The following is a 24,633-nucleotide window of genomic DNA, read 5'->3' as shown; positions in this document are numbered from 1 at the left end:
ATGGACAGATATTTGACCCAGGCTTGAAAACTTTGTTTGATTGTCTCACAAAGCAAATGTTAGTTGATGAAAGGTCATCAACAGAGTGATGTAAAATGAGCCACTTGGAGAATCTTGTGTGAAAGTTTCCGTCTGTAGGCAGCCCTATTGTTTACTTACGTTTGCTAAGCGTGTATGTGGACTGGCCTTTGGCTGACATCAGGTACCTTAGTGTTGGAATGCTTAGCTGCTAATAATAAATGAAAATGTGTATTGTGCATTGAAACCATAATATCCAAGTGCTGTACAGTAAACCAGATTATGTGTACAGGGTTGCTTCTACGATTTTTTGAATTTCTTGAGTTTTCAGTTATTAGCATATTGCCATGTTTATTTAGTTTTCAAGCTGTTTATTCCAAGTCCCACTGTCTTTTAGCATACATGTTGTTAGTACATGGAGAAATACAGAGCATATACAAAAAAATATTTGAAAGTACAGAAGGAAATACTTCCCAAATAAGATACATATGTAGCAAAGTACAGGCAAAGAAATTAATTTTAGGTAAATGGTGCATAGGAAGCCAGCTAGTTAATCATATATATCGATAAATCATTATGGTAGGTGAAGGTGGGAGTTTTTTGAATAATTGAGAAGTCAAATGACTTAAAATGTTTTTCCCCAGGTTAATAACATGAAAAGCTTTTTTATGCAAGAGCGTAGGTAAGGGAAACCTTTTATTAAAACATTAACCTTTAAGTTTGTTTATAATGGACTGAAAAAACAAACATCTTTATCTGTACTGTATGCTATTGTGATTTGCTGAATACTGTGATCAAATTGTAGTATTTCAAATAATGTTGAAATATGGTCCCAGGTATGGGAGAAGCATTTCCTCTTTTGTTGAATCTTTTTGTTCACTCTTTTGCTTCCACTGTTAATGCCGTGCCATTTTTTTTTTTTCTCAAATTTATGCAGAGGTTGTGGAGGGACCTGAAAAGGAAAATTTTCTCAAGTCACATTTCATGTCTCACAACAGAGGATATAAGGGGACCCTCTAGTTTCTTGAAAATTACTTTATAGTATTAGGAAATGACTTTTCAGTCCCTGCTTGGATGATGTATGTATATATGTATGTGAAAATTACTTCAAGGTCAGTACTATCTGTCAGTTGCACTCTGAAAACTATAAGGTGACAAAGAGGGGCTGAGCATCACCTTTGAATTTACTGTAAGTTTATGGCATGTCTACCCATGGAATAAAGATGCCAGGGGTTACATGTTGGTGTGTAAGCATCAACAGTTGTACTATGTAACTTAACAGTGAAAATGATCTGTAAAGCCCTTCCATCCCATTATGTGGCTGCAATTGGCTATTGAAGCAGTAACCAAAAGGAAGTAGCTAATAGTTTATATGATGATATAGGACTAGCTTTGTCTTGCGTGTGGCTCAGAAGAATGAAAGGCATTAAGCCTGCTATCACCATGGACACCTTGTGGTGATTCTGCAGTAATGAACTGCGTAATGTCCCAGAAGACATCTGTCTTGACCTTGAGGCTCTGATGAGGGGCCTACACATGGCAGTGCTGTGCATCCTAAGCGAGGCCCTGATGAGGGGCCTACACATGGCAGTGCTGTTCACCCTAAGTGAGCCTCTGCTGAGGGGCCTACACATGGCAGTGCTGTGCACCCTAAGTGAGGCTCTGATGAGGGGCCTACACATGGCAGTTCTGTGCACCCTAAGTGAGGCTCTGATGAGGGGCCTACACATGGCAGTTCTGTGCACCCTAAGTGAGGCTCTGATGAGGGGCCTACACATGGCAGTGCTGTGCACCCTAAGTGAGGCTCTGATGAGGGGCCTATACATGGCAGTGCTGTGCACCCTGAGTGGGGCAGCTGTGGTATCCACTAGGAAGCTAAATGTCTTCATATTACTCTGCCACTTACTGTGGCAAGGTGTCTGGTTGGACCCTGGTGAGGTGCTGTCTACCAAAATGGGACACTGGTTCCATGTACATTGAATATACTGTTCTGTACCTGTAAAGCATCCCCACAGAAGCAGTTGCTTACCAGTGGTTGACAGGTCTGCCCAGCTAGACAGACCAAGGTTAAGCAGTAACAGCAACAATGATATTGATTTTTTTTAAATACTAAAGTAGAAGGTCTTGTGTGTTTCATGGGGGTAAACCACAGTAACGCACCCAATTCCATTCTCTCACCACAGCCTCAACCCCAGAGCATTTGAGGCAAAACACCCACTCAAGAGCTAAGGGATTAAGCTTATTATAAATGTTTTATTTAGGACATATACCAAGGGGACTGACACAAGATATAACATGAGAGGAAATTTTCACAATATTGAGCCTAACTTCTGAATGGCAGAACTTACAGAGATTCTGTATCATGCCTCAGGAGGAAGTCACCAGAGGGAAAATTGTCCATGAATAATGATCAGGGATTTTTTTTTTTTTTATGTAAGGAAGAAGGAACCAAAGGCTGAGCCTGTGAAATGTTCTTTCCAAGAAAAAAAAACAAAAAGAATACAAAAGAGAGCCAAATTCAAGATTCATTCATTTCGAGATGCCTGGACACATTGCGTTTGAAAGACTGAGATCATAGGAAGTAGGAAATACAGACAGAGGGAGACAGTTCCAGAGTTGACTTGTTGCATAAATGAAGGACTGAGAGTAACAGTTAACTCTTCCAGTGGAGAATTGGACAGAAAAGGGATGAGGGTTTGTTGCTAGATGGGTGCTACAGACCTGTCTTAGAGGTGGAGAGATGCAAGCAGACAGTTCAGAGGAGCAGTGACCATTGAAGTAGCGATAGAAAAGAGATAAAGATGCAGCAGTGCAGCGAAGAGACAGGGGTTAAAGGGAGCCAGTAAGAGGAGGAGAGTTGATGAGACAAAAGGCCTTTGACTCCATCCTATTCAGAAGAGCTGTTTGTGGGGAGCCTCACCACACATGAGAGTTGTACTCCACACGGGCGAATAAAACCCGCGTATAAAGTCAACAACTGTGCAGGGGTAAAGAAGGCATGGAGTCGGCTTACACAGTCTCTTGGAAGCAGATTTTACGAGAGATGCAATTTGATCTTTCCAAGATAAGTCCCGTGTGAATGAAACCCCCAAGCATGTTCATGGATGATGTAAGATTGAGCTGGATATTATTAAATATCAATGGGTACTCATGTGGAAGATTTTGACAGGCTAATAGGTGTAAAAACTGAGTCTTTGATGCATTAAAAACAACAAGATTATTTTTACTCTAGTCAGAAATACGAGCCAAGTCAGACATTAGGTGTGCCATAGCCTCATCCCTTGTTTGTTGAAGTAACTGCTGAGATGGACATTGCAGAAATTGAATGGAAAGGTGAAGGGTGGACTCATGATTGTACGACTGGATAGGATCAGATGTACAGCTTAGAAGATCATTGATGAATAAAAGGAAGAGAGTTGATGATAGGACAGAACCCTGAGGATCACCACTGTTGATAGATCTGGGAGAAGAACGATGGCCATCTACAACAGCAGCTATAGAATGACCAGAAAGGAAGCTATAGATGAAGGCATAGATAGAAGGATAGAAACCGTAAGAGGGCAGTTTTGAAATTAAAGATTTATGCCAGACTCAATGGAAAGCTTTTGAGATGTCAAGTGCAATGGCAAAGCTTTTGCCAAAGTCCTGAAAGGAGGATGACCAGGAGTCTGAAAGGTAGGTGAGATCACCAGTGGAGCGTCCCTGACAGAACCCATACTGACAGTCAGAAAGAAGAGGGTTGGGAATGGTCACTCTTCTTTGGGACTGGCTGAATGAGAGCAAACTTCCAGCAAGAAGGAAAGGTACAAGTTGAAAGACAAAGGTGAAAGAGTTTACCTAGGCAGGGTGTAAGCACAGAAGCACAGTTCTTGAGGACAACAGGAGGGACTCCATCAGGCCCATATGCCTTGTTCATATTGAGGCCAGTGATTGCAGAAAATATATCACCTGAAGAAATTTTAATGTCAGCCATGAGGAAGTCAGAGGGGGAAAGTGATGAAGGAACAGCACTGGAATTGTCTAAGGTGGAATTGGAGGAGAAAGTCTGAGCGAAGAGATCTGATTTATCAGTAGAAGAAATAGCTGCAGAGCCATCAAAGTGGAAAAGAGGAGGGAAGGATGATGAGGTAAAGTTGTTAGAAAGGTTTTTGTCAAGGCGCCAGAAGGAGCGGGAAGAATTCGAGTTGGAGAGTTGAGAGCATTTAGTACGGATGAAATTATTTTTAGCAGAGTGAAGAACAGATTTAACTATATTCCGGGCAGAAACATAAAAGAGATGTTCTTTTATAGGCCCTTTCCTTGTTGCGGAGAGCATTAGAACAAGCACGATTAAACCAATGCATTAGTCAGAGGATATGAGAAAGGAATGTATGCTTTCATGCCCGAGAAAACAACCTTCGTAATGCGCTAGGCACACTCAGATGGCTTCCTGCCATGGAAGCAATAATCATCCCAGGGAAAATAAAAGATTTTACAGGGATACTTATTGCATCTCAAAATTGACTTTTTTTTTTTTTTTTAATCATTACTATTGTCATTATTATTATTATTATTATTATTATTATTGTTATTATTAGTGGTAGGTGGTGGCGACCATCATCCACTCACTTGATATAGTGCTGCCTACTTCTTCCTTAGCCTTTATCATTCTTTTTCTGTGCCTGCCCTCCTCTCTTCCTATTTCTCCCATCTTTCCTGTCACTTCTTATTGCTTTTCTTTCCATTACAGGTGGCTTTACATTGAGTGACAAGCCAAATGGTTTCCTGTAAGCCAAGAAACCATTTACAACGCTGGGTGGTAACCATATAACCAAACCTTACGTGCTCCCTACGTGTCAACAAGTGGTTAGTGCCCCTCCCTGTAAAACAAATAACTCAGAGTCAAATGGCCACCCCTTATGGGATTATGGCATCTGGCAATAGATAGATAGATAGATTATTATTATTATTATTATTGGGTGATTGATAATAGTTTAGCCAGGAGGGTTGGCCTGTGACACGATGACCAGAATGCTGGATTGTCACAGACTTTGAACCAAAATCTCATCTAGGCAGGAACAGGGTGGTGGTCCTCTAGAATGGTTTCCGCTGGTTTCATTGGAAGGTTGATTGTAATTTTCTATGATTATGTGGACCACGGAACTGGAACATGTGTCTAGGCAGCAATCAGCGACCACAGATATGGTCTGCAATGAATCTGTAGAGCTGGCAGCAAAGACCATGGATTGTCATGTAGCTATATGGCCACAACATGAACCTGGCAGAATAGCTTGCAGCCATGGAGGATGGACGGCAGTGAACAGTATAAGGTTGGCAACCAAGGCATCAGGTCATTATTTACGGTACCAAGCTGGTCAGCAGAATGAGAATCAGTAGATATGAATGAGGACATGTAAGAAGCTCTATGGAAGCAGGAAGAATGCATCCAGGTAGGCAGGAAACACTATGCATTGTAATTATTGTTGCTGCAGCATGTAGGTTATTGAAACTTGGAGCAGTGCTACTGAGCATACCAAGAAAGGAGATGCTGCAAGGAGTAAAATGAACCTTGTACAGTTGTTCATTATACAGTACACTGGACACATTGATGTGTTGGAGCCAGTGAAAGAACAGAGACAAGTAGCAAGGTCAGTGAGTTTTTTTTTTTTTTTTTTTTTTTTTTTTTTTTTAGGAACACATTGAAAAATGGAAGAGAGAACTTGAATCAACAACAGTGAGTTAACAACAGGAAGTCAGGACACCTAAATTGGGAAAGAAAGAAAAATTGGAAAGAGGCTGGAGACTCGATGGCACAGACCAGTGCAGCAGAATCTGCTTACTAAATGCAATAAACTTACATGCATTATTTGCTTTTTCGTAATGTTGAAATCCAACATCAGTCCCTTGCAGTATAAGTAAATAAGATGTAGATAACTGGAAGGAAGGGTTATTTTCCTAACTGGCTGCAAAAATGGACATAATACTGTATTATGGTGCTGTAGGTATGTGTTGAGAATGAGAATGACAGTGCCATTTTTAATCTGTGGAGTCAAAGTCACAGCTCAGGCTGTGCCCACGTGACAGGTGTACTTCAGATTCCTCTACCAGAGTTGAGAAAAACAAATGTTTGCATTTGTGGCAACTGTCCTGCTCTCCTTCCACTATCAACCAACACTCACAGTTTCACACCGAACACCATGGATGGTGGTGACTTATCATTGTCATCTTTTGACGTCACATCAGTGCTACTCATTTACACACCTTTATTTACACTGCTGTGATCAAACAAAGATCTGATATAATATTTTTTCACTGTCATCTACCCTGCATGTATATTTATCACCGCAGAGATATATCTGTCTGTTTATCTATTGCCAGACGCCTCAATTCCGTAAGGGGTGGCCACAAACAAATTGCCTCCATGTTGCTCAGTCCAGTACCACATCACTGCCTTGCTCCCAGCTCACAACCCCCTCTCCCATATACCTCTCCACTCCATCCCTCCATCTCATCCTTGGCCTCCCCCTCCCTTTCCCCCCCCTCCACCTCACTCGCATACACTCTCCTCGTTCATCTCTCGCTCTCCATCCTCTCCTCATGGCCAGGCCACCTCAGTGTATTCCTCCTAACACTTTCTATCACATCCACATCCATGCCACAATGATCCTTCACCTCATTTGTCAGTCTGTCTCTCCAAGTAACACGACATGCTCCTCTCAAATAACTACAGTCAAGTCACTAAGGCACAGCTAACTGGTTCTGGACAGCACCTATGCCATAGAAAACCGTGCCGTAGAAATAACTAAACCTATGGGAAAAATGGAATTTGATTCTGGACATTCACCCAAAGTCCCCTTTTTCACCCCACTTTTCCCCATTTTTCCCCGCTTTACACACGCACACAATCAAGCAGTCAGTCAGTACATGTATTACACATAACAATAGGCACAGAAAACGGGAGGGTGATCAGCCTGGTGTCTACTTGGGCAATACCATGTGCTGCAGATCGAGTGAAAAAGCTCGACCAAGTACCTGTAGTCACAAATCAGCTGACCAACCAAAACATTAAAGATGGAGGAGGCTGCCTGGTCAAGCACTGATTGAAGAAGTTTATTTGATAAAGTTTGTATGCTCAAGTGTCAACAAAACTCACATTTAACACATTAATAATAATTCTTATGTACATGATGATGGGAGGCATTATACTTCGTCTTAGCTCAGAGATAGGTGCTTCATCACTAACCCTTTCATAGTGGTTTTATGAACAAACATGTAAACTACTCACAATACCCAAAGAATCTTTAATGTTTCATTACTTAACACAATGAATTTGGTGAAGTATAACTTCCTCATAAGAGAGAAAAAAGTTCACAGTTGGAGCTGAAGTGCTCGCCATCTTCTTTGTTTACAAACAGGGGAGCACGCCAACCGCCAGGGGAATTTGCCCACATGTTTCAAACCTTACCATGCCTACTCCATAGGTATTTATGCGTGTGGTTCGTTTTTGGGGGGTTCTGGCACTTTGCCGTGTCACAGAAAACTGTGCCATAGAAGCACGTGCCATTGGCGACTTGACTGTAATTTCCACTGCTCTCTCTTGACTCGTATCCTGCCAACAAGGTCCAAGCTTCACTTCCATATGTTAGAGTTGGTATCACAGTACTGTCATGCAACATTTTTTTAAATTTTTTATTACTTCCATGCTCACTCCCCTGTTCCTTATCAATGCTCTCGAGAACCAGCAACATTTCTTCTCAGTTGTACCCTTTCAAGCACTTCACTCTCTAAACTTCCATCCTTACTCATCACACTACCCATTTACTTAAATGCACTCACATTTTCCATTTCCATCGCATCCAGCCCCACTGTGCATTCAGTGACTTCATTTCTCTTAAAGAAACACATACCCTGAGTAAAAGAAAGTTCATTTTTTCATACCTAGGGGATGTTGTGCTTACTACACAAGTTGCAGCTGTGATGCTTAAACATTGGTTTAGACATTGCTGTAGTACAGTATTCGGAACTGGTCAGGAGAAGTAAGGATGAAATGTAGCAGTGCAATGGCAAAATTTTGTCACTGAGAAGTTAAAAATAAGCAGTCTGTGGATTGATTGTCCTGGAACAAAAGTTACATGTGTTTGAGACTAGTTTCATTGTAAGAAATCAAAACACATCAAAATTATATATATTCTGCAACTGCCTAAATGCTAGCTGCCCTTAAATATTTCCACATTGGATGAAACAAAAACAACCAGAAAAGATAAGGAATATTCTGGTAAGGCTTAAGTATTCGCTAATAGTATGGAGAACAAAGGCAGCAAGTTGATATATGAAGGTGGATGCAGAGGGGAGACTTGTAGAAGTGTCCACAATGACAGTACTATTGAGACACATGCTTGAAACAGGTAGCAAGGGGAAGTGCTCAAAATTAAGCACCAAAGAGTTCATTGGTGCTTGAGCAAAAGTAGAAAAGAGCAAGAAAGAAGAGAATCACTCTCTGTGACAGATCTAGGACTAGTAAACAGTACGCTAGCAGCAGACGGACAAGAACTAGTCATGCAGAGACTTCTGGGCTGATACTTTTATAACACGAAAGTTAGCACTCACCTGAAGGTAAACAAAAACAGATAGAATGGTGCTGATAAAATAGCAGAGTCTGTGGGGAGACTGACACCACAGGATTAACAAGCAAAGTACAGGGTCTGTGCTACAAGATTGGCAATTTGAGCTGAAGAAAGAAGTGAGAGCAACACTCATACAGCAGTAGTTACTTTAAAATTGGTGCCTCAAAATCAGTAAATTGATGGAATCCATGATCTGAGGCTAGGGAATCTAGGTCTGTGCTTCAGGAAGAACTGAGTATCTGGGCATGAGGTCTGGGAGCAGAGACTGGGTCCATACCTAAAGGATGGAGACACTGGGTCCATAGAGTATATCTAATGACTGGAAATATGGGTCCATGCTTCAGAAGGAACACAGACTGTAGATATAGGTCCATACTGGAGAAGATGAGAGTGAAGAATTGGGGTCTGTTCTTTGGGTCTGAGACCTAGACTCAGGTGATCTATGCAATAGATTTGAGAACAGAGACTAGGTTTGGGCTTCTGGAAGACTGGAAGTTGGTGATTATATAACAGAAGAGATTCTTCAGAGATCAGAATTTCAAGATGAGCCCGGACTGGAGGTTGTTGATTTTATCCTAATGAGCAGCAGGGGAAGTGACATCTTCTACCAAAGAAACAGACTAGAAGGTACTACATAAAGAGATTCCTGTAGGACAGGGAAGGCTTCTCCAGGAGCAATTGAGTTACTGGTCAACAATTCAGTGGTCAGATGCAGTGAGAGCCGTCACAGCTGATGATTGGTTTGTCCAACTGTTCTGTGAGAGCAGAAAAGAATGAGGGCAGATGGCAGATATAGGGTTGGCATATAGACGAATGTGAACTTGAAGCAGGAGACGTATTTTTGTATACCAAGGAGAAAGAGACCTGTGCAAGCACAGGACACTGCTTCAAGAGAAAGCAAAAGAGAAAGAATAAGAGGGCTGGCCAAAACAGAGCAGAACACAGCAGATGAAAACAAAAACCTGGAGTCAGTAATGGCAAAAAAGCAAGGCTAAGGAAGTCAGCAGGTGACAGATAAGAAATTTATGAAGTACTGTATGTACAGTGCAGAACCTGAAGTTTCTTGGGAATAGTGTTTCTCCTCTATGATTTTCTGAAATCTGTACCACTTTATTTCAAAGTCCATTAAGTTTGATAAGCATTCCCAGCTTCTGCTGAGCCAGGATGGCAGCTGCAAGTGAGAACATACTTCACCCCAGTGGATGGCTCCAGGGGGTCACCGCTGGTACTGGTAAAAAATATATATTTACGCTGTGTACCAGATTTTAGTTTGTGGTCAGGTTAGAAAGAAAGGTACAAAACCTCTTACAGTTTTCAAAACTGTCATAGTAGTTATAGTGATGCGCATATTGTCTTGACCAGCTGCAATGGCTTCTTATGTCGTCCATATCCATGTGTCCAAGACTTTAATTTTAGGACATTATCAGTTTCAGATTCAGAAAAGTACATTTATGGTAGTGGAAAAAGGAAATGTAATGTGAAAATTTTTCAAAAACTTACAGGGCAAAATCAAGAACAGGTATGATTTTTAAAAATGAGAATAATGATAAGATCTGGTATTACTGAAAACTTTTTAAAAAGTGAGTTAGATTTTGTGTTGTGCTTGGAAAACTGAGTGTTCTGGTGCTCACTAGATGCAGCAGTCGGAGAAGGTTAAGCAAATGAGTTTAAAGTGCATTTACACTGTTGATTTACTGAATTAACATGATTTTATGTAGTATTAGCCCTTTTTTTTTTTTTTTTTTTTTTTTTTTTTTTGCAGGTTTTTAGACCCTTTACACTATGTTGATTGTACGAATCTATTTAGAATTACAATATCATCCTGTAGACATGCTGAATACTGTAATAAGTTATTTGAGGATGTGATCTGTCAAGTAATTTTATGCCACACTTTTCTGTTAAGCAGATATGGTTGTGTATGTATTGTGTTGCATCTTACAGTAATTGATAGTTTTAGCAGCCTCTTCTTGTAGCCTACAGTAGTTGTGCTGTGCTGGAAGTTTTACCCTTGTTGCACAGACTCGACCAGTGGCTCTAGCATATCGTAGTAACTCAAGTAGTGTGGCTCATTGTAGTGGATGGTGGCTTTGCCTGAGCAAGGACATGCAGCCACAGTCATTGTGAGAACTGACCATCTGATTACAGATATACAACTTTGCTAGAAAAAAAGCAGTGTCTAGTAGCGTTCTTAGGTAGGCATTTGAGTACTGTACTGTATATTGACCTGCTACCCTGACTTCATGATTGTCTTTGTGATTTATGACTTTCACTGAAGGAGGCAACTGTGTGGTTATAGTATTCTTGTGATGGATTGTTACAGTATATAGTTTTGCATATACAGTATATGCATATTCTCCTGGAGGAGATGTATTATGGCTTTTTTTTTTTCATAATTTTTTTTTCCTGTCTTACTGAATAAGCTTAAATATGTTTTTTCATTCTGTTTTTTTTATTTTTTGTTAAGCTCACTTGGGTGCATCTCTTCAGTGTTAAAGTCCTTTCTTTTGAACACCTTGAAATGGCCTTCTAACCTTAACCTACCTAAGGCATCCAGTAACCTGTAGCTGTGACCTGGTGACCCAGCCTGACACCTTTTTACAGCCTTGTACTGTCTGGTCTGACCACAGCAGTCAGTATTAGAATTAATCCAGGAGAAATACCTTAGTCTTCACATTATCCCTGAAAGGCTTTCAGTCATTTATATGTTGGCTAGATTATCTTGTATTCACAAGAGATATAATGCTCTGGCTCCCATATGCACATCAGGCCAATGTATGCTGCTATCACATATGCAGTGGTTGTTTGGTGCAACTGATACAGCAGACAAAATGGATGGTAGTCTGTGAGCTGTGGCTATGTACACTTCTAACACTGTGGTAATATGAACATCACAGTTGTACAGTTTCAATTTTTTTTTTTTTTTTTTTTTTTCCGTACCTTCATCCAAGCAGCTTTGTAAATTTGGCTCATGTCTTGTGTGTTCCATCATGAACACTACAGCTTATCTTCATGTTTTATCAAAGTGTTCTGTTTATGTGTATGTGTAAAATGGCTTCCTAATACAGTACAGTATTAATGTGTGGTCAGCCTGAGTCACTGTCTTGTTTTGTGATGAACAGTGCATTTTAAGAGTTCGTGAGCCTGGGTCACCATTGCTTGTTTGCAGGTTGTATTGAGTCACTCAGTTTCCAGACTTCCCTCACTTGCTCATCTCATGTCTAGTATTGCCATGTCCGTTGTTATTTTTCAGTGTGCTAGGCATGTTTCTGTTTGGTGGAAAGTTTTGCATTAGAGCGGATGGCAGTGGATCTTGTAAATGCCGTGAGGTCCTCAACCCTGAGTCTGGGTGCCTCTGCACAAGAATGCACTTTGACAACTTCCTGTGGGCCACAGTGACTGTTTTTCAGGTGAGTCTGAAGATGCTGACCTCTGCTCCGACCAACACTTCTCAAGCCATGCTGTACTCGGTATGGTTTTCACCTTGGTTTGATGGCACAGCCCAGGCATGTTCTCAAGGGTGTCAGATGTTTTAACACCAAACACATTCGTATATTACTGTATATGATTGTTTTGTATTTTAAAGATGAACTTATTTTGATTTTGTAGATGGAATATTTAATGTATTATCATTTGTTGTTAGCGCTAGTACTGGACTGTGGTTTGTCCCCTCAGTTTGGTGCTAGCTTGTGATAGACTTTGAAATTTGAAATATCATCCTTTGTTCATAATTGTGTTTGGTGCTGTACAATATTAGCAGGTAGGAGATATTTTATTGATTGATGATTGAGACATTAAGATACTCTCTTGTTGGGACTGTTTGATGTAGTGGTGCAGGAAGACCAGTTAGAATTTTTACTCCACACTCATCAACTGCCTGTTCATACCAATTTTATTTCATGATGCTGGCAGCTCAGGAATTTCTGTATTATTGTAAGATGTGTGCGTTTAAATTAGTTGAAATGATTTATTTAGTTTATTTCATAGTGACATTGTTGAAACACATGAAAGTTTATTATTTCATTTATCACACCATATTTGTTTTACTAAAATAAATTAACAGGACTTTCACTGAGATGATATATATGGCAGTTTAGTTTTGGTGAGCTGTTGTTTTACTAGGGCAGAGGTCAGCAACCTAGAGTGCAGAAGAACAAGTATTTTCTTTACTGGTAGAAAAGTGATGCTGCAACTTTGAGAATAGATCATCAAAAACTTTATTATAATTTGCAGTGTGTTTCACTGTAGCAGCATTGTTATAGCTTTGAAAAACTAGATTGTATTTGCAAAGGATGCATAGGTGACCAAGACCAGTGCATGCTAGCATGTTGCAGCCTTTATAAGTGATACAGTACATTTTCATTTCTGCATGAATCCATAATAGTTGATTACACATAATTTAATGGTGTTCTTTCTAAGAATCTGTGGTACTAAAAAGAAGTTAGAAAAACTGTCATATCAGTATAGCATCCTCTGACTTCAGGTATAGTCTGTCAACACAGAGATCTAAGAATATACTGTAGCTTTATGATTACCAGTATAATGAATCATATTATGGATAGCTTTGTTGGCTTAATGCAGTTTTGATGTTTCAAGTGATAAGTTATTAGTTTTGTGACTGTCTCACCTTTATTATATTTTTTTTTTAATTAATTTTTTTTTTTAAGCAAGAAGTATGAGTGTTACATCTCATATGAAATGGCTGTATATGGCTTCTGAATCAAAGGTTGCTAACCTCTGCATCAAGGTGTGATGCCCACTTTAACTTTCCATTCAGTTTATTTAAAGACACAATATTGAAACAGCCAGTCCTGTATAATCCCTGTGGAGAAAACAAAAAAAAACATAGTTGCCCTTCAGTGATCACTGTACAGTGCAGCTTGCAGTAGACACCCACCTTACATTCATAACTTAGCAGTTAGTTGTAGTCTGGTGTGGCTATCTTTATGTATTGTAATGTGGTTTATTCATCCAGAAGTTTAGTCTGTGGTCCTTAGTACCCAAATATTTGTTACCCAGGGTATTATTTACATGGAAAGGGCTTGTTATTCATAGATGATGGTAGTAGTCATGTAATATCCTCACCAGAACACAAATCCTAATTATGGCCTGGCCTGCAGTGATTGTTTATGCAGTTGTAAACATAGCCCATTGTTCATTTATGATTTGGGAACTGTGACACATGAAACTTACGAGGGATCAAGGAAAGGGTGCTTTCAAAATACAGTCATCTTGCCAGTAATGTGCTATCCCATAACACCGATTGCCAAAAACAGGTCAGACAGTTGCTTATTTTCTAAAAGATAACATAGTTAGGTCCATTGCACTGTGGGATATAAATCCAAACATGGCTAAATATGACATTTTCTATCCGTGCATAGACATATCGTCACCCTCGTAAACAAACTGCGTAAGTCATTTTCCGGCGATTTCTGGATTTTTGCCTAAATCAATTCCTCATCATGTGGCGCACCTGTTGGTATAGTTGCCTTTGCCATATCTAAGATGTGAGTGGTCAAAAATTTCCCCTAGCTTATGGTTTGTGCCTAAAATTCACCCTAACATTATGCCTAAGTCATATGTAAACATTACCAATAAAGTTGCCCAAGGCACTTTACTTTATTTTATTTTGATAACACTTTCCACATGAAAAAAGTATATGAAAGTTTTTGTCCGTCTATCAGGAAGTTATAAAAGAATGAACATTGAATTAATATGAAAATTAAGAAAATGAGACTTTTTTTCATTTTCCCAAAAGGTAGAAAATTTGACTTTTTCAGTTTGTTTATGAAGGTGACAATATCTGCCACAGCATGGGCTGTGTGACTGCTCAGTACCTCACTGCACACACCCCCAGCCAGTGATGTCACTTTCCCATCACTCAAACATACTCTGGCCAGGAGATACATACCCCACGGAATATGCTGTCTGGAGCTAGGACATTTGATTACCACGCATTCAGCTTTGCCCACAATCATGCTTCCTCCAGAGCAAACAGTGAAACCATGCAAGTCCCTGCAACAGGAATAGAAAGTAAAATTTATCCACTGGATCAACACTAAGAAGAAGAAATGATTTGACAGTACCAGTTACAAAAGGAAAGAAAAAATCCTGGCTGTTTTTAATGCCTATGGTGTCTTGCTGGAGGATGGGAGAGTTAAAGTCTGTTGCAGATCAAGTTACAGCTGAGCAGTACCAAACTTTCTTGACTGCAAGAAAAGAAAGGGAAGGAGTGCCGCTCAACTCAGCCTGTGTATTTGGCAGAAGGTACAAAAGGTGAAGTTCATGTATGCATTGGCGGCACATTAGCATGGTCAAGAAGCCCAGGGATTTAAAGAATGTGGCTGATTCAACTCATTCATCAAGAAGAAGGGCTTGAAATGGACAAGAATTACTGATGAGCAGGAAAGTGCAGACAAAATGAGTCCTCTTGCATTGTAAAGGCTGTTATCAAGGAAGGCAGTTACAGTGGCCACCAGATCTATACCCTTGATGGAAAAGTGCTTTCTTTTTTTTTAAGCAGTGCCCTGTTCTAAATATATTTTGAAGCAACAGCACCAAGCAGAGGGATGCAAAGCAGACAAAGCATATATCATCATAATGTTTGCTCTCATCCAGGCCAGTTTGCACATGAAGCCTGTGTTATTCATACAGCTAAGCATCCTCGATGCTTCTGCAGCCTACTCAGTATAGAGTATCTGAGTCTTTTTTGGTACCATAAAAAGAATGAGTGGATGATATCAAAAGTGTCTTTTGATTGACTTGACAGGCAGTTTGTGCCCAGGGCTTCTAGAAGAGCAAGGAACTTGGAGTTCGTATAGTTTGTATCATAAAAGTTCCAACACGGTTGCATGAATTGGCCTTGGTCACCTAATGGTGGCTTTCCATGCTTCTTGATCTCCAGCAGCCTCCTTATTCAGTCCCTTATTCCTGAGGTAACACTGTATGACCTCATCCCAGGTCTTTTTTGGTCTGCCTATCATACCCCTACCCTCAACATTCACATCCCTCACCTTCTGCACCCAGTTGTCATCCTTCATCCACTCAGCATGCCCAGACCATCTCAGTCTACCCCTCCTCATCACCACATGAACATTTTCAAGTACTGTCCTTCCTCTCAACTCATCAGTTGCAATCCTAGTCCCCCCCCCCCTCCAGGCACTACACATCCATCTAATTATCAGTTCTGTATGTTTGAGCCAATCAATATCTCCCTCCTTTACTGCCCAAGTCACACATCATTACATTCCTAATTCATTGCATACAAGGATCCCTAAGCATGGAGGTGGAGCCATCTCAGTGTTAGGAGAGGCAGCAGATCCTTGAACTTCTTCAACCACTCCTTACTGCAGCCACAGCCCCATTTCCGGCACATAACACTTCCTCTTATTAATAAATCTCCTCCATACAGTCAAGAGACTCTCCAGCAAGATCAGTCCTTTCATGCCTGGCAGAAACTGTATGCTCTTCCCATCATGTGGCATACGTACATGAAATCAGCTTTATTTCACAACCTACCTCTAACACCACTACATAATTCTATGCACCCACTTGTCATAAACACTGCATAAAAGGAGTTACTCCCATATCCTTGTAGCAAGCTGTACATAGCCACACTCCCTCTGCTTTTACAGTACTACCACCAGCCCTTAATATCATCACTTTTGTTTTATCCATATTTACCCTCAAATTCTTGTGCCCCAGCCTCTCATCACTTCCCATATCTTTCCTCTGCCGCCATTTCATTCTCTACAATCATTGCCAAGTCATCAGCATATAACATCTCTCATGGTAGCCCATTGCTGAAATGGCATGAGAGAGCTTCAAGCACCATGACAAACTTTAAGGGGCTCAAGACCGACCCTCTGATGCATGCCAGTATTCAAGGAAAACTCGTCACTCAAATCTTCATTCACTCTTGCCTGGGTGTGAGCACCCACATAGTTAACATATGTAGCCATAACCACTCTAACCAGTCACTGCTCGGTCCCTAGCTTTCTCGTTGCCCACTTCACCTTCCTAGGGACTCTGTCGAAGGCCCTCTCCAAATCAACAAAAACAAAGTATAGCTCCCTTTTCTTTCCTATAAATTTTTCCTAAAACTGTCGGACAGTGAATATGGCATCGGTGGTCCCTTTGCCTGGCATAAGCCCAAACTGCATCACATCAGTATTCACTCTTCCCCTTATTATACCGTCTAGGACTCTCTCCATTACCATCATTATCTGCTCAAAAAATGTTTCATGCCTCCATAACTTCCTCTTTCCAGGGCATCACCCTTCCCTTTATACACACTGACAATCACACTCGTCAGCCAGTTATCTGGGACAACATATTCATTCATTCATCATATATAATCAGATTTCTCAAGTCAGTAACTAAACCCACTCCTGTAGCTCCTGAGACCTTCAGTATTTCAGCAGTCAACCCAGACACAGATGCCGCCTTCCCCAACTGCATCGTATCTGTTGCCCTGCTCTCAGTAGCAGCATCAGTCAAAGGCCAAGGGCCAAACACCAGATCTGCTGATTCCAAACTTTCCCTTTTAAAATTCTTTAGGCTGACATTTGTGTTGGATATCCTACCTTCCCTTATCAGATGCACCCATCTGTCCAGGATATGTTTCCTCTCACAAAGACAACTTGTACAATTCAACCAGTGACCAAGAAGTTGTCACGGCAGTTTTGAAACTCTATGAACATAAGCTGTACAACTTATGTTCAGATTGACTCCCAACAAGAACTCGTGGGTATGTCCACAGACAGTATAGATTTGCTAGACTTAACATCAAGCATTGTTGAAAATGATGAAGGTGGAGGTAATAGAGCTGAAAAGGTCATGAGTGATGTTAAGAGTAGTGTTTGGGCAAATCTTACCAGTGTAAGAAATTTTTGGAAAACATTCAACTTCTAAAAACCTCTGGAGTCCATGTTCGAGTCATGGGGCGAGATCAGTAAAGCTATACTATATCATGCCTGCTTAGTATCGGTACCCCACCTCTGCACTCCTTTGCCCAACAGAGCGCTTCAAGTGCCCATAGACAGCAACACAAGACTCAGTAGCAGCTGTGCAATTACTGACAGGTGGGGAGTCAGTGACAGCAGAAGAGATCTTGAATTTGACTAACAAGGCAAAGATGTAGCTGGCAACTCTGGAGGCTGTAATGTAAAGAATTGCTGCTATACACAGCCTTGAAAATCAACAGCCACCACCAGCACTAGAAAGTGAAAATAAAGAATCCAACAGTTTGAGCACTATGAACACAATCCTGTGTGCTGCTGAAGCCCTTAAAGGACAAGTTTGTTTTTATGAGAGCTCATTTTAGTAGAGAGCTGAAGTGCTTGAAGACATTGACAGAGCTGCTACTGTATAAAGACTTACACATGGAGAAATTAAATCATCCATCATCATCCAATCCTACATTGCCCCATGAGGAGTGTAGGAGCCCGGGGCTAGGCAGTTGGTCCCGACATTTAAGATGAGAGTGACCAGCCTCACTCATCCCTGAGTGGCATTACATGAGCAGTCAACCCCAACCACCCCTTGGATATAAACCTTCACCGGCTCAATCCGATTGGAGTGAATAATTACCCACTAAACCACCAGGTGCCAAAATTTGGTTGTATGATTACCACCCAGCATAGTAAATGGTTCCTGGTGTTAGGAAACCATTTGGCTTGTCACTCAGTGTAGAGTCACCCACAGGCAGAAGGAAGAGGAAAGAATGAAGGAAAGAAAAACAGAAGTGGGAGTGTAAAGTCACCCATAGGCAGAAGGACAAAGAAAGAATGAAGGAAAGAAAGACAGAAGAGGATGGAAGGAAAGAAGGATGGAGGAGAGGAATGGGCAGACACCCAACAGCAGCACTATATCGAGTGAGTGGATAGTGAGTGTCCCCACCCACCAATTTAACAAACACAGATATTCTCTACTTTAATCAATCACTATATCATCCTACCTAATCATTTGCCTCCAGCAAGAGCTCATGAGCAAGCTGTTGATAGTGGTGCTGATAATGTTGATGATAATGTAGTGTCCATGGGTGTTTGCATTTGACTTTAAGGGATTTTTGTTGGGGGTAGAGCAGCAGCAGCAGCAACAAGAGAGAGAGAGATGCAGCAAGAAGACCATGCTGGGGGACAGTAGGTGCCTCTGCCAGTTTGGATCCACCTTCACTCCAAACCTGTTTACGTTCTTACTTCAGGATATAATACTGCAGCAGTGTGTTTCTAATTGTGTTTATCTTGTTCAACACCTTTAAGGATAGTTGGAGGCAGTTAGGGTAGGCTTGGGGGGTCATTAGGGGTGGCTCTGGGGAGAGTTCTGAACACAAGCTGTTATTTTTGTAGGCTCTGTATCTTGTACAATATGGTTTCTCACAACACTATTCCTAGTGCTGATAAATTAACTTTGTTTCAGGTGAATTGGCTGTATTCATTCCTGTTACTTTCAGTACAGTATACAGTACTGTATTCACTGATGTCCCTAGAACTTTATTGGATCTCACTCCAAGTTTTCATTTTTAATCTTGTTTCATTCATTGCTCTTTTGACCCCCACAGCTCACTAAGGTACACCTTTTTTTAAAATGATAGGTGGGGGGCCCACCATCCACTCACTCGATGTAGTGCTGCACTTGGGGCTTGCCCTTTCCTCATTTCAGTCCCTCTTTCCTTCCTTCCTCTTCTGTCTTCCTTTCCTTCATTCTTTCTTCTTCCTTCTGTCCACAGATGACTGTACAGTACACTGAGTGACAAGCCATATGGTTTCCTGTACACCAGGAAACCATATACCATGCTGGGTGGTAACCATATAACCAGATTATGGCACCTGGTGGTTTAGTGGGTAATTTAAGGTGCTCCAATCAGATTCAACTTGTGCAGGTTTATATCCAAGGAGTGGTTAGGATTTTTTTGCTCACGTAATGCCACTCAAGGATGAGTGAGGCTGGTCACTCTCATCTTAAATGTCAGGACCAACTCGCCTAGCCCTGGGCTCCAACGCTGCTCATGGAGCAACATAGGATTGGATGATGAATGATTTTTTTTTTTTTTTTCTAGTCACTACTCCAGCAACACTGCACACAGCTCTAGCTTCCTCAGTCTAACACTACAATCCTTGTATGCACACCATGCATGCGTGAAATTTTCTAAATCCAATTGCTCCAAGTTCAGTGACTCTTACTTCTCCACTCCCTTAAGCTTGTATTCACCTGTGATTTCTTTGTTTCTTAGCTTCTCATTGTCTATCATTTTCAATATTCCTGTCACCCATATCCTCCAAGCTCCTCCCAGTTTTACCTGCATACCATATTCAGATGATCAGATAAACTTATGCGCCATCCTTTCACTGGCTGTCTGTTCAACAGCATTCCAGTTATTTTCCTCTCTCCAAGCATATAATTAGTCGGGTTCATTGCAACATTCTCACCAATTTGTTTATATAGTACCTTGTATAGTTATGTGTTTCTTATTATTTAAAAAATGCATAATTAATGCAAAACTTTTTCTCGACTATAGCACGAGCCAATTAGGGTCATACTCCCAAGGGGAATGGGAATGCTGGTATTAGGGAGAGCTGGAGCTACAGTTTCAGTAGCTACCTATCCATCCCACTTTGCTGGCCTTTTCAGCATGACAGTATTGAGAGTAGACTAGCATACTCTCCCAAACACTTCCTCTAACTCTGACATACACTACACCACATGCACTTTACATATCACACAACATACCCCACTACATCACTGGGGTTGATGCCAACAAGGGCATGCAGCCAGAAAACTTTGCCCCTGCTAATTAGTGGCGAACCTTTTGAGGGAAGGCATGATGGGGGCTCCGCCAACGTTGATCGTGGGGCCAGGGTGAGATGGGGCTCGAACCTGTGGGCACAGGACATTGCAGTTCCCAGGTTGCTGCTTCCGCTCAATAGAGAGGGGCTTGAACTTGGGAGTAGCACCCCAGGAGGCAGCCCTATCAATGGTTGTATAATGAAGGGGAAGTTACAATGCCAAGGGGCACTTGGAGGGTGTCCTTGTAGCTGTCCTGGCAGGGTGCTCCAAGGCCACTACAAAAGCCATTGGTCAAGGCTGGTGGACTAGGGGTCCCTGATCCATTGCCTGGGCCTGGGATTATACAGTGGGTGGGGCCTATGGCACATCTCTCTCCTTCTTATTTTACTGATTATGACCAAGTTAAAGAATGTAATTCAAAGCAAGCCGCAGGACATGGACTTGTTTTTTTATATTTCTTCTGTTTTTCCTTCTTCCATTCATTGTCTCTTAAAAAAAAAAATAAATAAATAAATCATCCAGGGGGATCAGAGTGGCTTTGTGGAATGTGGGAATTCTGAGAGGAAGAGTGGGGGAAGTGGTTGAGGTAATGAGTAGGAGGTGGGTGGTTTTGGGATGTGTGCAAGAAGTCCCGTTATCGGGGTGGATCAGCCAGAAAGATTGCCGGGAGGAATTGTCGCTGTAATTTTGTTTTGGCAGGGTAGGATAGATGGATATGGCAGTGTGAATGTGTCGGTTAGGGAGAAATGGGTGGAATATGTCGTGAATGTTATGAAAGTAAATGATAGATAATAGTATTGAAAAGTTTGTTTGGTGGGATGGTGTTTGCAATTGTATCGGCATATGCTCCACAGGCAGGTGTGGATGCTGTATTGAAGGATTGATTTTGGGATGACTTAATACATGTAGTAAGTGGTATGGGGGATGATGAGATTGTAGTATTAGGGGTGGATTAAATGGTCATGTGGTCATGTAGGTGAAACAGCTCAAGGATAAGAAGGAGTACATGGGGTGTGTGCATATGGTACAAGAAATGAGGAAGGGAAAAGATACCGGTACTCAAGTTTGGGGAGACAATGAACATGACTGTATGCAACACTTATTTTAGGAAAAAAAAGACTAAGTTGATAACGTACGAGCCTGGAGGAAATAGCAGCCAGATAGACCATTTCCCAGACAGGAGGGCTGATAGGAGGTTAGTGAGGGATGTTAAAGTTATAGGGAATGAAGAGTGTGTGTAGCAACACAGGTTATTGATATGTGACATGATGCTTAAGGAGCAGGTGATGAAAAAGAGGACCTATGCATCTCGAAGGAAAATATGGCAGTTGAAAAACCAAGCAGTGAGGGATGCCTTTTATAGCATGATGAGGAGAGTGGTGACTGAACTGGGAGACGTGGACGGAAGTGTTAATGAGCAGTACAGAGCCATCAAGACCATCCTCTTGAGAGTTACTGCTTCAGTATGCAGATAAACAAGAGACCCACCAAGACATAAAGTGACTTGGTGGTGGGATGAGAGTGTAGAAGCTGCAGTTAAGGAGAAAAGAAGGCTTTTCCAGGAATGGAAGAAGGGTGATAACAAAGAGAAATACTTGGCTGCCAAGTGTAGGACTAGAAAAGAGGTTTACAGGGCAAAGTCTAAGTCACAGAGACTTTTACAGTTAGGTACTTGATAACCTAAATCATGTGGAAGGGAAGAATTCGATTTTTAAGGTGGCAAATCAGATGGAGAAGGAGAACAGGGATATCATAAGTGAGCAGTGTGTGAAGAACGATGAAGGAAGGGTTGTGCTGAACAGTGTGGATATTAAAGGCATAGAGAGAGCATTACATCTGGTTGTTGAATGAGGCATTTGACTGGGACAGGGAAGGTTTGGAGCCTGCAGATCCAGTGTTTGTCCCTTGGCCTTTGATTGACGCTGCTACTGTGAGCGGGGCAATTGGCAGGATGCAGGTGGGAGAGGCAGCAGGTATGTCTGGGTTGACTGCTGAAATGTTGAAAGCCTCAGGAGATATAGGGGTGAGGTTAGTCACTGACCTTACAAATACGATTATATATAAGTGTGTTGTCCCAGATGATTGGCTGATGAGTGTAATTGTAACTGTGTACAAGGGGAAGGGTGATACCCTGGAAAAAAGGAAATTATTGAGGCATAAAGGTTTTAGACCAGATAATGAAGGTAATGGAGAGAGTTCTAGAAGGTATGATTAGAGAAACAGTGAATATTGATGAGATGCAGTTTGGATTTATGCCAGGCAGAGGGACCACTGATACCATATTCATTGTTCAACAGTTTCGGGAAAAATATATAGGAAAGAAAAGGGAACTGTACTTTGTTTTTGTTGATATGGAGAAGGCCTTTGATAGAGTCCCTAGAGAGGTGGTGAGGTGGGCAATGAGAAAGCTTGGGATCGAGGAGTGGCTGGTTAGGATTGTTTTCACCATGTATGTGGGTGCTCACACGCAGATAAGGGTGAATGGAGATTTGAGTGATGAGTTTTGCGTGAATGTTGATGTGCATCAGGGGTCAGTCTTGAGCCCCTTGTTGTTTATCATGGTTGAAGCCCTCTCACATGACTTCAGAAATGGACTCCTGTGGGAGATATTGTTTGCTGATGATTTGGTGATGGTTGCAGAGAATGAAAGGGATGTATGCCGATGATTTAGTAATAGTTGCAGAGAATGAAAGGGAGGTGGAAGAAAGGTTTAGGAAGTGGGGAGATGGTATGGGACACAAGGGCTTAAGAGTAAATGCAGTTAAAACAAAAGTGATGGTATTTAGAACTGGGGGCAGTACTGTCATAGGGAGAGTGGCCATGTGCGATTTGTCACAAGGGTGTGGGAAGTAATTCCATCTTGTGCAGTGTTTGTGATTAGTGGGTGCATAAGAGATGTAGTGGTATTAGAGGTAGACTGCAATATAATGCTGATTTGTGTGTCGGGGAGTGCATGTGGATATTGACAGGCGTGAAAGGATTGAACTTGCTAGTGAGTCTCTTGAGTGTGTGGAAGAGTTTTGTTTTTTGAGAGACATGTTATGTGTTGGAGGTGGGACAGGAGCTAGCTCTGTGGCTAGAGTGAGAAGTGGTTGCGAGAAGTTCAGGGAGCTGTTGTCTCTTCTGACACTGAGAGGGCTTTCCTTCTTTTGCTATAGGATCTTTGTGTGTGGCATGTGTTAGGAGTGTTAGGCTGTATGGTAGTGAGACCTGGACAGAAAAGGAAGAGGATATTTGTGGGCTCAAATGTACAGAAATGGCAATGATTAGGTGGATGTCCAGTGCGTCCTTGAGTGGAAGGCCTGGGGGGGCTAGGTTTACAATGGAAGAGTAGAGAGGTAGGATGGGACTGGAGCATATTGGTGTTGTGATGAGGAGAGGTAGACTGAGATGGTTTAGGCATCTGGAGAGGATGGGGAATGATAATTGGGTGCAGAAAGTGAGAAGTGTTAATGTTGGAGATAGAGTAATGAGAGGAAGACCGAAAAATTTCTTGGACAAGGTCATTGAGTGTGACTTCAGGGTTAGGAACTAAATAGGGAAGCAGCCAGAGATCAAGTAGCATGGAGAGCAGCCAATAGGTGACCAAGGCTGATGCATGCAAGCATGTTGGAGCCTTCAAAAATGAAAACAAAATGAAACGTACTTCTTTCATCATCCATATTGTTCTGTTGTGGCACTCCATTTACTGTACAGTATTCATAGGTTTATTGTCTACTTTGTTATCCACACTTTCCATCATAAACAATGAAGTATGTAATTCCTAGATGTTCCTTTGGAACCACCATTTCAAAGTATGAAGAGAGAACCTGTATTTTTTACACAGGAAAAATCATCAGAGAAATTACCAATATGCCGGGAATCGAACCCGGGACTCTCAGGTGAGAGCCAGGCAGCATACCACTACACCACGACCAGGTAAAAGTTAACTCACGTTGTCACAATCTTGTAACCAACGTCCCTCCGCCCCCACTGTGGGCATGAAGAGGATGAGTTAACCCCCTGGCACTCGGGCAAGTAGATGCTTTTAATCTATCCCAAACACTTACGGCAAGTCAGAATGAAAAGAGAACCTGTATTTTTTACACAGGAAAAATCATCAGAGAAATTACCAATGTGCCGGGAATCGAACCCGGGACTCTCAGGTGAGAGCCAGGCAGCATACCACTACACCACGACCAGGTAAAAGTTAACTCCCGTTGTCACAATCTTGTAACCAACGTCCCTC

General features: G+C 41.6%; 1 protein-coding gene across 1 annotated transcript in view; it reads left to right on the top strand.

The window, feature by feature from the left end:
- Window positions 1-24,633, top strand: part of LOC145400804 (voltage-dependent T-type calcium channel subunit alpha-1G-like) — a 470,580-nt gene that overhangs the window by 120,785 nt on the left and 325,162 nt on the right. Inside the window, exon 12 of the mRNA XM_080273240.1 lies at window positions 11,872-12,028. Within this exon, the coding sequence (XP_080129366.1) occupies window positions 11,872-12,028 (157 nt within the window). The remainder of the gene's footprint in view (window positions 1-11,871; window positions 12,029-24,633) is intronic.

Source organism: Coenobita brevimanus, chromosome 53 (assembly GCF_032717465.1).
Source record: "Coenobita brevimanus isolate Jiangsu-jjx chromosome 53, ASM3271746v2, whole genome shotgun sequence".
Classification (NCBI taxonomy): domain Eukaryota; kingdom Metazoa; phylum Arthropoda; class Malacostraca; order Decapoda; family Coenobitidae; genus Coenobita; species Coenobita brevimanus.
This window is presented reverse-complemented; position numbering and strand designations above follow the sequence as displayed.